Raw genomic sequence first — 14,996 nt, forward strand, 5'->3', positions numbered from 1 at the left:
GGTAGTTCCTCCTCGTATGTGTTGAGCGTGTCTCGGCAATATACCATGTCTTCAATCCAGCGTTTCACCTCTGGTGCCCTTTTACTATTCCAATGTATGGACACCCTCCTTTTAGCTAACAGGAGGGCAACAGCACAGAATTTACGCTTCAAGGCTCTCAAGTGTGGGGTTATACCCAATAAACAGATTTTTGCTTCGCACGGCATGTTAACCCCCAACATTTCGTTCAACACCTGCATGACTTGTTCCCAATATCCCGCCACCTTTCTGCAGTGCCACGCTAGATGCATGAAGTCAGCATCTGCTTGTTTACACCGGCAGCAGTTTGAATCCTCCCGCAGGCCATGCTTGTGTAGCCTCTGGGGGGTGTGGTAGACCTGATGTAAGTACTTGTAATGTATAATTTTCAAATTCCCGTTGGGCGTCAGCATACCCGTAAGCATGCATGCGGAGTCCCATTCTACTTCTGTCAGGGGTTCTGCTAGCCCAGCACTCCATCTGTCCCTGGCCTTGTGTGTGTTGTTTCCCACCGCCCCTTGTGTACTCGCATACAGCTTGGACACCATGTGTGATGCTTTGGGTGTAGTCAAGAGCAGCTGTAGGGGTACCAGCGTTGGTGGCTCCTCTGGATATGTTGGGTAGTGTTCTCGTATTGCTCTCTGTAGCCTGTAGAAGTTAAAATGAAACGGCGGAGATGGATTTGTGATGTAATGTAATTTATCTAGCGTCTGGAATTCTCCATTTTTGTATAGGTCCCCCAATGTGTCGATTCCGGCCTGCCGGAGCAGATCCATGCCAACCCTTTCCTGTGTCACCGAGAGGGCTGGGTGATGTGCTAGTGGGAGTGCGGGTGCGTACAGTGGCAGGCAACTTGCTTCCTTGCCTATTAGCCGCCACGCCTCAGCGGTCGGGTTGACTGTGTTAATATCCCGATCATGTAGTCTGGTACGTTTGTGTGTGAGTACATTGGCCAATGGAATCGGGTCAGTGTCGCCCGCCTCCACCGCCACATGAGTCAGGAAGGGCACTTCATGATACCAAAAGTGTGCGTATTGCGCCTGCGCGCACAAGTAATACAGGTAGAAGTCTGGTACCTTGAACCCCCCCCTGGCATATGGCAATGTCATGGTGCGCAGGTCCATCCGTGCCTGCTTGCCCGCCCATAGTAAACTGAGTACTAGCGTTTTGATATTGCGGAAGACAGCGGCGGGGGGTTTTATTGGGATGTTGTTAAATAAATATAGAAATTTTGGCAAGAGCACCATTTTTATTATCGCTGCCCTGTCCGCCAACGAAAGTGGCAATCTGTTCCATTTCTTTATTTTATCCTCCAGGGTTGCAATCGCCCTCCCGTAGTTCGTTCTAATGACCACCTCAGGGTCTCTGTGGAACCATATACCCAAATATTTAGTGGGTTCTTCTTGCCACTCCAATGGATAGTCTAGTTTGGTTGGTTGCGTGCTGTCAGTTAGTGCCAGCACCAGAGACTTATCCCAGTTTATCTGTAAGCCCGCTTGGTGACCAAATTTTATATATTCCCTCAGTAGGGGATTCAGGTGTTGTTCCGGGTGTTTAACATACAACACCATGTCATCTGCGTACAGTGAGATGTGTATGGGTCGGGAGGGCATTTGAATCGCTGAGTGGTGATAATTTTGTCGGATTTTGCAGGCTAGAGGCTCCAGCACTAAAGCGAAAAGCATCGGTGAGAGCGGGCACCCCTGTCTAGTACCTCTGCAGATTTGTATGGGTTCTGATATGTATCGGTTCACTCTGATGCGTGCTTTCAAGTCTGTGTAGAGCATCGCTATCCACCCTCGAAATATCCAGGGGAATCCCATGCGCACCAGTACCGCGTGTATGAAGGGCCAGCCTATTGTGTCGAATGCTTTAGCAGCATCTAGGAGCACTGCCACAGCCTTCGTTTCCGGAGCCAGATAATGCGCCAATGCGAACAGTGTCCGGGTGTTGTGTGTGGTGGCCCTGTCTGGAATGAATCCTGACTGGTCGGGTCTAATTAACAGTGGCATAAGTGGCTTTAGCCTGTCCGCCAGCAGACTAGCTATGATTTTGGTATCCACATTTAACAAGGATAAAGGACGGTAGGAATCGCATTTATTAGCGTCTTTGCCTGGTTTTAGAAGCGTGATGAGCAGGGCTTCCCTTAGTGAAGCTGGCAGTTTCTGGGCCTCATGTGCCATCCCGTACATCCGTACTAAGTGCGGCGCAAGGAGGTCCACGTATGCCTTATAAAATTCCGCTACAAAGCCATCCGGCCCCGGTGCTTTGTTGTTGGGTAGGCGCCTGATGGTGTCCGTGACTTCCTCTATAGTTATGGGGCGTTCTAGGTATTTCCTATGTCCATCCGCTAACCACGCCATTTCAATATCTTCCATGTATTTCAGTAAGTCAGGTTGTGACGGCGAGGGGTGCGCCTCGTATAGTGTGCCATATGTGTCCATGAACGCTCGCAGTATACCCTTGGTGTCCGTGACCTTCTCCCCGGTGCTAGTGGTTATGGATGTGACAGTATGCGGTACTTTGCCTGCGCATATCTTTGCGGCCAGCTCCCTGCCAGGTCTACCTCCCTCTCCATACCTCCTCGCAGTGGCTCTTTTAGTGACATAGTTCAGCTCGTCCGTTGCAAATTTAGCATGTTCCGTCAATAGTGACTGGATATCCCCCAAGAGTTTGGTGTCTCCCGTCTGTGTATAGGATTGTTCTAGCGCTTGAATGGCTTGTTCCCTTGTGTGCAATTGGTGTCTGATATCCTTTAGGATGCCCGAGGCCGTACTGAGGCAGACTCCCCGGATGGTAGCCTTGAAGGCCTCCCACAGCAGACCTGGGTCTTCCGTTGTTGGGCCGTTAAGATCAAAGTAGTCCCCTATCGCCTTATGTATAGTGGAGGCGTACACTGGGTCTTTCAATGAGGCTGCGTTAAATCGCCAGGTGAAGGGTGGTGGGTCGTAGTGTGGGATATCGACTTCCAAAAGTACCGGACTGTGGTCTGACAGTGTACGTGGTAAGTGTGCAGTATCCACAACCCATGTGAGTACTTCTTGTGTGCCCAGCCAGTAGTCTATTCTGGACCAACTGTTGTTCGCTGCGTTTGTGCGTCGCTGTTGCCACCCCTGGGTTGCGAACCCGCCAGAGATCTACCAAACGTAGATCCTCCATCACGTCTTTCACCATAGCCCTGGCATTACCATGTTGTTCTAAAGTGTGTGCTGCTCTGTCTAGAGTGTCCTGCAATGTTACATTAAAATCCCCTCCCCACAATACATGAGGTGCCTGCATGTTTGCGATGTTGTGCCAGACCTTGCTAAAAAACCCCGGGTCATCCATATTTGGGCCATATGTGTTCACCAATAAAATCTGCTGTCGTCTAAGTCTGCCTGCTAGCATTATGCTTCGCCCGTCTGTGTCTCTGTGCACATCTGTGACCTCAAAGCCCGTACCCTTCCTGATTAATATGCTCACACCTCTCGAATATGTGGAGTAGCTAGAGTGAACCACTGTCTCAGCCCATCTATCCCCCAGTGCGGAGGTGCTGTCTCGGTCTAAGTGCGTTTCCTGCAAGAAAACAATGTTAATTCGCAATCTATCAAAGTATGCAAATAGTCGCCGGATCTTCTTTGGGTTTCCTAGGCCCCTTACATTCCACGTTAGAATTTTCAGCGTGTTACTACGTGACATGAGCATGTATTCGGTGATGATTTGTACACTGCAGATGGCCAATCTGCTTGTTATACCCTGCGTGTATGGTGCCATAGCGTACATCTTGAAACATTGACAACGTCTTTCGCTGATTGCAAACATTATGTACATGCCAGCACATACCCAAGGAGCTCGCCATGCTTCTCAGATACAGAGGTTGCAGTCGGTTAGATTCTGATCCCCCCACCCTCCCCCCACCCACTTTAGCGCCCAAACTTTGCCAAAGCCATCCCTGAGTCAACTTTAACTTTAACAGTAACTTCTGTGACCAACAAAGTACGGGGTACACCCGCCTGGGGGTGTCACCAGGTTCACACATCTCCACCCACATAGTGGATGTGGACAGTCGCAAGTGTGCGTTTTAGAGTATAGCTTGATTGTGACATCCCCCAACCCCTTGTCACCCACTAAACATAGTTAGCATCTCTGCAGTGCTATATCTCAATTACTCCAGACTCCCCCACGTCTCTAGTTCCAGTGCACACGTGGGCTACGCCATGTAACATGTGCAACGTCCCCTGCTCATAGATCAGTTGTGCCACCAGGCCGGTCATGGCCATGGCTACCTGCCCGCCGCCCCACATTCTGGTAGCCGGCCACCCCGTCCCTCCATGATTATAACATCGTTTCGCATACTCACAACTTAAGTAACACTTCCACGGGACCTCAGCCACAGGGGCCCTACTTACATTTTGTCCGTAAGCGCCAGTCCCGTACAGCCGTCGCCACCATTGCGGCCAATATGGTCCATGTGATTGTTCACGGGCCAAAATGTTTTTAGTTAGCCGCAACTCATTGGCGAAGTCCGTAATTCCGTCTTGTTGGTTAGTGTTCTTTCTCGCTCATTCCACGTCACTGGTTGGTTCATTTCTGTCGTGCTGTTTTCTCCTCTTGCCGTGTTGCTTGATATATTCCTGTGCCGCCTGCACCGTTTGTAGTATGACAGGTTTCCCGCCGGTGATGACTTTGAGTTTCGCCGGATATAGCATGGCGTATTCCAGGCCAAGTTCTCTGAGCTTCTTCTGGACAGGAGCGAATTCCTTCCTAGCTTGTTGCACCGCCATAGTGTGGTCTGGGTAAAACTCTAGCGTGTTCCCCTGGTGCGTTATTTTCCCCATCTCCCGTGCCAGCCTTAAGACCGTGTCCCTGTCCCTGTAATTTAGCATGCGGGCAATGATCATGCGCGGGGTAGCTCCGGGTTTTGGCACAGGCGCCAGCGATCGATGCGCGCGTTCCACCAGGAACACTGAAGATAGTTTGTCGGTTCCAAAGATTTCTTGCAGCAGGGTTTCTACATAAGTCTCCATCTTCCCTGTGTTTGTGGATTCCGGCAGGCCCGAAATCCGTACGTTGTTGCGCCTGGACCTGGCTTCCTGGTCCTCAACCCTCGCTCGTAGGTGTTCCACTGTTTTTTCCAGGCCAGCACAGGTCTTGGTCGTGGTTTTCTGGTCATCTTCCAGCCTCGAGATCCGCTGCTCTGCCTCCGTGAGGCGTCCGTCGTGTTGTTCGATTTTCGCCGCCATGTTGTCGACCCTTTGTATCACGTTGTCGAATTTTCCGTGCATTTCCTGCAAACTTTGCTGTATCGCCCTTAGAACTGACTCCATGCCTGCACCCTCTGTTGAGTCCCGGCCCCCCTCCACCTCCGGGTCAGTTGCGTTAGTCTTACCCTGGTTCCGCTTTTCAAACTGGAGCTTAGTTTGATTCCGGTCCGGTTTCCCCATTTCAGGGTGCTGTTTGGACGGGTGTAGCTCTGCTGATTTTGGGCTGCTGCCCGATGTTGCGCTAGCTGTGGAGATGGCACGAGGCACTGTCACTGCAGCACCCCCCCTGGCCGTTCGTGTGGTCATCTATTGGCTACCTAGCGCCTGGATGCAAGTTGGCGCCCAACCAGGTCACCTCCGTCATGCACGGTAGGCGGTGTCGTTGTCTGGGCCGTTGAGGCACTACAAGGGCAGTATTGCACAGTCACACATCCCGCTGTGGGGGGGGGGCAGTCCCCGTGTTGGTGGTGGAGCCGGCGTTATGCCAATGCCTATGTGTTTCTGCGTTCAGAGTTCAGGCGCCTTCGTATGTTAGCTGGTCTGTCTGCTGACCTCCGTGGCTGACACACTGTCGGCCCCCTGCGTTGTCCTGCTGTCAGCGCCCTGAGTGTTGGTCGATGCGAGGCACGCACACTGGTAAGCGCCGGGAACCTCCCTCTGCTGCCGGGTCATGTGCGCGTTCTTCACAGGCAGATCATGGGGGGAGTTCGACCGGCGGGAAAGTCCGCCGCCGCCTCCATCCTGGTGCGTTTCACGGGCGCCGCCATCTTGTCCGCGGTGGAACGCACGCCTATCTGTTGCGGCGCTGTGTCTTGGGGGCTTACTCGAGCCTCGCAATTGTCGCGCTGGTGGTCAATGGCCACTTACCAAGTGGCGCCGGGTGTGCTCCGTTGTCTCGCTGCATCAGGAGCCTTGGTATGCGCCGATCCGCCAGGTGCCCGGAGCGGCCATTTTGGCGATGCTGCAGCCTGGAGTCCGAGTTTCGGGCTGGATCTACCTTTCCCCGCACAAAATGCCTCTCAGTATTGACGTGGGATGTCGGCCTCACCTTCCGATGCCCATATTTACAATCGCCGCATTTTTCCGTGGGGTTCCAAGGGGTTAAGGGCCGCTAGGCGCGCGACCGTCCGGCGGAGCTGACAAGCTAGCCAGCCATTCCGCAGTGCGCCCTCTAGCGCCCCCCAAAAGCCCCGCCACGTTTGGCTCTTCCTGATCTGGTGGAGGTGTGAACACCTCCACCCAGGAAAGCCTGTGTTTCTGAGCCCAGGGAGCAAAGGTTACCACCCCAGGGGTCCAGAAACTTGTCTTGTGGTGGCAGGCTGGGGTCTACTAGCCAGGGAACCCACCAGAGACTGTTTTTTTTTCAGGGGGCATCTCTGGGAGGCCCTCTGACTGCATTGTATAATAAATCCTACACTGGCATCACTATGGGTTTATTATGCTGAGACGTTTGCTACCAGTCTTCCCAGAATTCAGTAAAGCCGTTAGTGCTGTGGAGCTAATAATGACAAACTCCCAGACCCTATACTCTATGGTTTTACTTCACTTACAATGTCTGAGAATGGACTTGGACACTGTAGGGGTACACTGCTCATGCAACTGTACCCTCACCAGCTAGAGGGGTGTCTCACCTACCCCACAGGCTGTGGGCTGCAGGTATAGCACACATTTGTGTGCTGTCGACTTTTCACTTTCCTCTGTACCAAAACCCGCCGCCTTAGTGGCCTTCCCTGATCACAGTGACCTTGGTACCCGTGGTACCTTTTACAACGGACCTACATGTGGCCAGAGAGGTGCCAATTGGAGGTACAAAGGTACCGTTTTGGGAAAGAATAGAGGTCCTTGGAACCGTATTGGCAGTGATTCAGGGCACATAAATTCAAAGGGCATTATGAAATCTGGCCAAAAGTGGTGTGGTCACTGCAACAGAAACTCACTTTCCTTCAACGCATTAGTCCACTAAGCCACCAGACCTTGATTTCATCAGTCATCATTATCATCAGATACTTTATTTTACTCAATTTAGCCATAATCTAATTAATTTCCATGCTGAATAATAGACATTAAAAAATACATATCCATACGAGCACTAATTAATAAAAGCAAAGCCATAGTCTAATATTTGCTATGAATACTGAGTACAGTTAAAATATACTTTAGTACTGCGTTTATAATATCTATGCTACCTAGGGATAAAAAATAAGCCAGAGCCAACGTGTGATATATCCACCAATCAAAACATTTTTTTTCAGAAAGACCTACTGCAAAAAGAATTCAACATTCTAGTGCAGAAGCGTGCTGTGGAGGATTGGGGATTTATGCCCCATATTTTTTGGTGCGAAAGAAAGGAACAAAAGAAGAATTTAGACCCATTTTAGATCTTAGAGTAATAAACCAGTAAAGACAAAATCAGAATGTTGATATTACATCAGATTTATCCACAACTATTTCAAGGAGACTGGATGTGTTCAATACGCTTCCAAGATGCCTACTTTCCCATTTCAGTATTAGCAAAGAATAGAAGATTCCTTCAATTCACAGTAGGATCTCATCATTATCAATACAAGGTCTTACCTTGCTGACTAAAATCAGCTCCACAAACTTATGTAAAATGTATGACCATCGTCACAGCTCATCTAAGGAAACAAAAGATCTTGACTATCCTTACGTGGACGATTGGTTAATAAAGGGTATGTCACCAGTGGAGATTAAAAAAAAAACACTGCCAGTTTTGTCTCAAGACATTAACTAATCTGGGTCTGCAAGCAAACCTTAGAAAGTCTACAACCTGCCCAGTTAAAAAAAAATACCTTCGAGCAATACTGGATACCCACTCCGCAAAAGTGTATCCTTCGGAGGAGTGGTTATTGTCAATCAATTTGACATGTGACAATCTTGTTTATACTCGCCATCCCTATTAGGTTTGATGGCCTCTTACACATTTCTACTTCCACTTGCAAGACTTGGCATGAGGCATCTGTAGGAATTGCCTAGAACTCCAGTGGAATGAGTTCTCAGACCACTGGAAAAAGAAAGTGACCCGAACACAAGATGCAATTCAGTCTCTCCCATGGTGGAAACAGCCAAAGAACCTCTTGGCAGGAGTAGTATTGCATAAGAACCTACCAAATCAAACCTCGGTCACAGATGCCTCTCTCATATGGAACACCTGCAAACCCAAGGAATTTCGTCAAACAAAAACACTTTTCATATCAAGTTTCTGGAATTGAGAGAGGTTTGTCTGGCCCCGAAATGTTTTCTTCCATCAATAACACCTAACTCTGTCGTAATCGTCAAGAAAATCCAACAGCAATGCATTACCTGAGCAAGCAAGGAAGAACTACTAAGCCATATGGAACTAGTTATTATCCAGAAACTTAAGCATAAAGGCTATTCATCTTCCAGGGGTTCTGAATATACAGGCAGATTCACTGTCTGGTATTTCAGGAAAATCATGACTGGGTTCTAAATGACTGTCTTAAGAAATTGTTCAAGCCTGGGGATATCCGCAAATAGATTTGTTCACGGATGCTAACAACAAAACATGCAGAGACTATGCATCCAGATTCTTCCAACCAGGGTCGAAAGGAAATGCCCTTTTAATAAATTGATTTGGGAAATGTATCTATTTTCTCCAATTCCTTTCATACCTACAGCAACCTTCAAAATCTTCAGGTCCAAGACCAGGATGATAATGTTAGCACCAGCATGACTTCCTCAGTGGTGGTTCACGTATCTTCACCGGCTAGAACAACCACAGAAGATTGCTGTGCAGACAGGATCTCCTGTACATGTTTGGGGGACAGATACTGCACCTCAACCTTTCTATCACTAAAATTAACTGCTTAGCTCCTGAATTCTTCCAAAATTGACATTTAGGACTTCCACAAGACTCCATGGACATTTTAAGAGAGGCTAAAAGACCTTTCACAAGCAAATCTTATGTCTTTAAGTGGAACAGGTTTAAATTAAAACAGACACAATCAAATCTTGTGTCTGGAAGAAGTGGCTATACCCTACCATATTCATTTGGTTAGGTCTGTTTTGCAGTTTTCTTCTATTAAATTTCATCTTGCAGCTATAATAGCCTATAGAAAATCTCCATCACAAATGTATTTCTTCAAAATACCTGTAATTAAAGACTTCTTTGAAGGACTTAAAGTATTTCCTCCACTAAAGTTACCATCTCCTTGAGTACTTAACATTGTTCTGTCCAAAGTAATGGGTTCCCCACTTGAACCCGTTCATAAAGCCTCTTTACAACATCACATGGAAAGCGGCTTTCCTAGTAGCCATCACATCAGCAGTGAGTGAAATTCGAGCATTATGCTCTGTAGAACCATATGCAGTATTTCATATAGATTTTCTTCCCAGGTGGTTTTAGAATTCCATGTTAATCAAATCTAATTTTCAGTGTGTTTCCCTAATTCCTCCACACTAGCTGAAAAGTCTTTACACTCCCCTGATATTAAAACTATAAACATAAGAAAATCAAAATACCTCTTCTAGTTATTTTCCAGTCAGAACAGGCTCTGCCTCACCAAAACGAAATATCCCTAGGAGGGTTGCATGATCATCCTGTATACTTCTCTCGTATCAAGTAGCTAAGAGGTCTCACCACGTCGACCTAAAACACATTCCACAAGGGGAAAGGCTACAACAGCAGATCTTCTTATAAAAGTTCCCATTTCAGAAATATGCAAAGATGCTGCATGGAGATCTGTGCATACTTTTACTAGACATTGTCTTGATTCAGACTGTATAGTAGGACAGACTTTTTTGAGGAACCTTTTCATGTGATTTTGGGAGCTATTTTTATTTCATGTTCGCATTCTGTGGGATGGGTTTGCTATTCTATTCAGAGCTTATGACTATTGATGAGGATCCCCTGGAAGAGAAGGTAAAGTTGCCTACCTGTAATCCTAGTTCTCTGCCAGGGGAATCTGCATCAAAGTCCTAAGCAACCCTCCCACCTCCCTGGGCAGAAACTGTTACAACTATCACTTACCCAGGATTCATAATTGCTGTAACAATGATCTGACCTGTCACTTGTGAGGCATAATGGGATACTTGGGGTACTATGAGGTTCTTAAAAGCAGTTATGGGTTTCTCTACTACTCTTTGAATGCAGCCATTTGGCTAACATGGTCTCATTCCCGTTTCTTTTCCCTTTAAAAAAACTTTGTTTAAGATTTTCAGTTATTTTTTTATTTATGACCTATTTCTATGTAATTGGTTTCTTTTTAAAATGAAAATTCAATGTGATAGTCATTTAGACTTTTTTGCAGACTGGAGATATGTATGTAAGGTACTATGTACAAAGTTTATTACATATTTAAAAATACTTATGACTTGGAGGATTACTCAGGAAAAGAACTAGTATTACAGGCGAACAGCTTTTCCTTACCATGTAGTGGTGTGGGATCTATTGGTAATGGATTTTCTTTCAAACATAGTGACCAAGTAATAGGAGTTGATTCTGATTTAAACGTCTTGTTTTACAGGGACCAGTGAGATCAATATGGGTATGGGATCAAATCCTTATGGACAACAAGGACCATCAAGACCGCCAGGATCCTGGCCTGATGGAATGCTGTCCATGGAGCAAGGACCACGAGGAGCTCCGAATAGGTAGGCACAGAAACAACACTGATGCACTGAGTTGATGTAAAGAATGAGACACTTGTTTCTAATTTTGTTAATAGAATATTTGCTGTTTGTTAATATAGCCTTTACATGAGTGTATTTTTAAGTTGGTGACTTTAGAATTGGATCCTAATCTAGGCTCTGGTATTTCATCATTTTATCATTCTATTAACTGCATATTGCTGTCTTAAAGTGTCTGTTTTTAATCTTGTCTTAAGACCACTTTTAGCTGTCTGTTGTTGAGCCATTGTTTACAATACGAAAGGTTATAGCAGGCTATGGACCATTGGTTGGCTTTGCTGTTCGCGTTTGAGTGGTTCTTATTCAATTGCTTTTCTTGTGTGGAGACCACTTTTTTCATTTCTTTTTTAACCTCTATTGATGTATTTTCTCGGTCTCTCCCTCATGTGCCTTATATACACACACACACACACACACACACACACTGTTGTCCACTTTTCTCTCCCTGTCCACCCATTACCTTTCCCTGCTAAGCATTTCTTAATTATTATTACTTTTTATTTTTATGTATTTTATTCTTGTCCTGCCTCAAGGTTCATCATTACGTCCTCTACGCTTTCACCCTCATTGATCTCATCCTACACTCAGCCAATGCTGTCCCATCCATTTCCCTGCGGACTTACTCTATTTGTAGATTTTTTTGAGGGGTGGGGGCTGAAGGCAGCTGTAAGTGGCTGATAATTCACTTCTTTAAAGTGTGCATATTTACCTTTTTTCATTTTTCTGCTGCTCCATTTGACAACCACCATCTTGGCTAAATAGCTTTGGTAGCATGTTCATATTGGCCCAGGGTTGAGGTGCTGACTTTTGGATCAGAACTCTGTTCCCAGGAGTTAAGCAATGTTTGTGCCAATAGACCAGTGTTCATTGCTTCATAGGTTATCAATACGTTTTCCCCATATGAAGAGCAAGCATTGTTATTCAGTTGCTACATCCACCTCTTTTGACACTATCTTCCATCTATTGTAGTTGAGTAGTAGGTTTGCAAGATTTGCAGCCTGGTGGATATAGGAATGAAAGATTCCACTGATCACTTGTACAACCGCAGCATCTTGGCATGTTATAAATTGATTTGTATCCATTTAATCTAACAAAATGTGCATCAAATTAGAAGTTATTTTATGTTTCAGTTTTATATTTATTCTTGAAAAAGCTCATGCACACCTGCTCTTGGAGTGAGTTATGTTTTGTAGTTTAACACTGAAGACAGGTTCAACTTTAATGGAAGATGTGCCTTTGCGACCAGAGATTTGCATGGACTTTTAGAAGCAGGTGTGCAGATACCCTGAGGGACTATGATGTGAGGTGCAAAATGTAGCATGAGCTGCCTCAGTAGACTGTAGTTCATACATTTAGAGTTGCTGCATTGCACACTATCCAGGGTGATACTTTTAGCCAGTCATGGGTTTTACGAATCACCACTTTGCATTCTGGGACCTGCAGGCTATTTCCTTTCAAGAAAGATCTTGAATAAAAGCTTTCCACTGAATGAAGGGGTCATGTGTGATATGGGGGCCTAAGATCAGCCCTTAAAAAGACTTGTAATGTTCAGGTCCCACTCATCTGCTACGTAAGTTAGGAAGACAACCGACCACTTTAAGTACATGGTCCAGAAATCTCTGTGCTGTTGTACAGCAGTAAGATGCTCTCAATTACTCATTTGTCACCGTTCTATCTCTTTGTTGAACTCTAAGAGCCCTTTGGTGCCATGGTTGCTACTTCCAATTGCTCCTCAACTCCTCCAGGGCATCTCAGACTGAGCAGTCCATATATGCCCCAGATTATTTCTCCTTCCCTGGGTGTGGCTTCCTTCTGTGACCTCATCCAGTTGCCCCATTTCCCAGTCACCATGTGACTTTAAAAATTGCCATTCCAGATATTCACTTAATCTGGGCCCTAGATATCCTTGTTCAATCTACCCCAGGCATTCTTTTAGTCCCATAGCATTTGCTGGCCTCTCCAATTAACCCAAAGGCAACCCTACCTCAGAGCCCCCTGACTTGCATCTAGTTTCTGCAAGCCAGGTATTCTCTACATTCACACCCCTCCTCGGTCTAAGCGTCCCATGTAGGCAGCACAATCTGTACCCAATTTATCCCCCCTCGATTTCCCTTGCTTTGCTTGCTACTTTCTTCTGAAAGCTGCCTCATGGAAGTATCTTCTGCCCCACTATTTTATTGTAACGCTTACCATGTATCTTCCGACTAAGTCCACCTGCTGGCCCCTTCCAATTAACCTCATTTGCTGAGGCAGGCATTCTCTCGGAGTACACTGTTAACCTCACTCATTTCATCCCTTCATAGGGTCTTCAATATACTACTGCCGGTCTCTTGTCGAAGACTTATTGTGGACCATGCAATAGGCTTTGGGTCAACCCATTGTTTACCACTAGTTGGCGTTCTTGGCAGTCTCCTGTGCTTGCATCTTATTGAATGGATTTTCTTCCTTCTGTGTTTTTACCTCCCCTTGGACAAAGCTTCTTTTTCAACCTTTTGATTTGGTGACTTGTATCCTTTCACAGTTCTACATAAAGGGACTAATGTTTTCTTTTTTCCCCACCATTTATAGTAGTGGATGCTTTCTTACACTCCTGTATGCAGCTTTCCCCTTACATCCCACCACCACTGTTCTGTATGGCTCCATCTCTTGCTTCCCCTCGCAGCACTTTATTTTTTATTTTTTAAACAACCAAACCCCTTCCCATCTCCTCTGTTGTGCCATGCTGCTCCTGGTTAAGACAAAGAGGTGTACGCAGTTCCTTGGTGAAGTAGTATTCACCAGAATGATCCAAGACTGGGTTGTCCGGCCATGTAGAAAGGGGTAAAAGGGAAAAAGAAACAGGGGTCAAGAATAGAGAAGTAAGAGGAAGGAGAATACCTCCTTTCGGAACTAGTACTCTCACACACCCAGCAAGCTAGGTGTCCTGCTTAATCATATGAGAATGCTCCCTGTTGGGCCGGTGCTATCAATACTCTTGAGTGTCTTATTGAAACCGCTGCACCAGATGAGGCCATATCTGACAATGTTTTAGGTAAGTCCTCCCCTCCTAAACCATCCATTGGGCTCCATCTACTGTCACAACCTGAAGTGTTTGTCTGCTCTCCCTTTAGTTCCCCTTTTTAAGCACGGTGAGCGCCATGTGGCCACTATGCAATGGGTGGCGTTCGCGGCACATGATTGCCTTATATTTTATGTTTTATGACAGGGACCTGTCATTTTCCCATGACTATTGTATGGTTAGCAAGCCATGATCGGACATGTTCACACTGAGCTGCTATATTGTTGTTTTTTCCTCCCCCCCCCCTTTTCTTTTTATTACAGGTGGTCTCCCGTCGTTAGGAGGAACTCCCCTAGACGACTAGTAGTGGTATAGTATTCTTACCACATTTTACGTAGATAGTCTTATTTCACAATTGTCTCACACATGGTCCTGAAGAATCGCCACTGATCTCTTATGACAAACAAGGTGAGAAACAGGTCGACCTTCAAGGAGTTGAATGTATATTCTGTCGCCTAGTTAACAGGATACAATATCCCTCCCGTAGTTTTTTACTTTAGGCAGGGTACCCAATAGAATAAAGATTTCACCATTGGAATCCCTGACCTATTTTAAAACCACAGAACACGCATCTACACTTTACTAGGCCCCTCACCCCCACTGCACCCTTACAGCAAGGAACAAAAGATCTCCGACAAAGAGCCCCTTTTACAAGGTTGCACATTGGGCATTGCAGCGCCGGCCGAACGAGGAGCATGCTCATATGATGAAGCATGACACCTAGGTTGCTGGGTGTGTGAGGGCACTAGTTCCGACAGAAGGTTTTCTCCTTCCTCTTACTTCTCTTTTCTTGACCCCTGTTTCTTCTCCCCTTTTACCCCTGTCTACATGGCCGCACAACCCAGTCTTGGATCATTCTGCTGAATACTACTTCACCAAGGAACTGCATACACCTTTGTCTTAACTGTGTGCAGGGCAAGTACGCTGGACCTACCATAAGCCCATCCGAAACCCCTCCCCCATTTTGATAACAAAAACTATGCTGCTCCTGCCAGATCAATGTACTTCCA

The 14,996-nt window shown here is 46.3% G+C and overlaps 1 protein-coding gene across 6 annotated transcripts in view; it reads left to right on the forward strand.

The window, feature by feature from the left end:
- The window catches only part of NCOA3 (nuclear receptor coactivator 3), a 633,192-nt gene that overhangs the window by 401,967 nt on the left and 216,229 nt on the right, over window positions 1-14,996 (forward strand). For all 6 annotated transcript variants that reach the window (XM_086932604.1, XM_086932603.1, XM_086932607.1 and 3 more), the window contains one exon: window positions 10,766-10,892. In XM_086932604.1, coding sequence (XP_086788730.1) covers window positions 10,766-10,892 — 127 coding nt within the window. The remainder of the gene's footprint in view (window positions 1-10,765; window positions 10,893-14,996) is intronic.

This window comes from Lissotriton vulgaris, chromosome 7 (genome assembly GCF_964263255.1).
Source record: "Lissotriton vulgaris chromosome 7, aLisVul1.2, whole genome shotgun sequence".
Taxonomy (NCBI): domain Eukaryota; kingdom Metazoa; phylum Chordata; class Amphibia; order Caudata; family Salamandridae; genus Lissotriton; species Lissotriton vulgaris.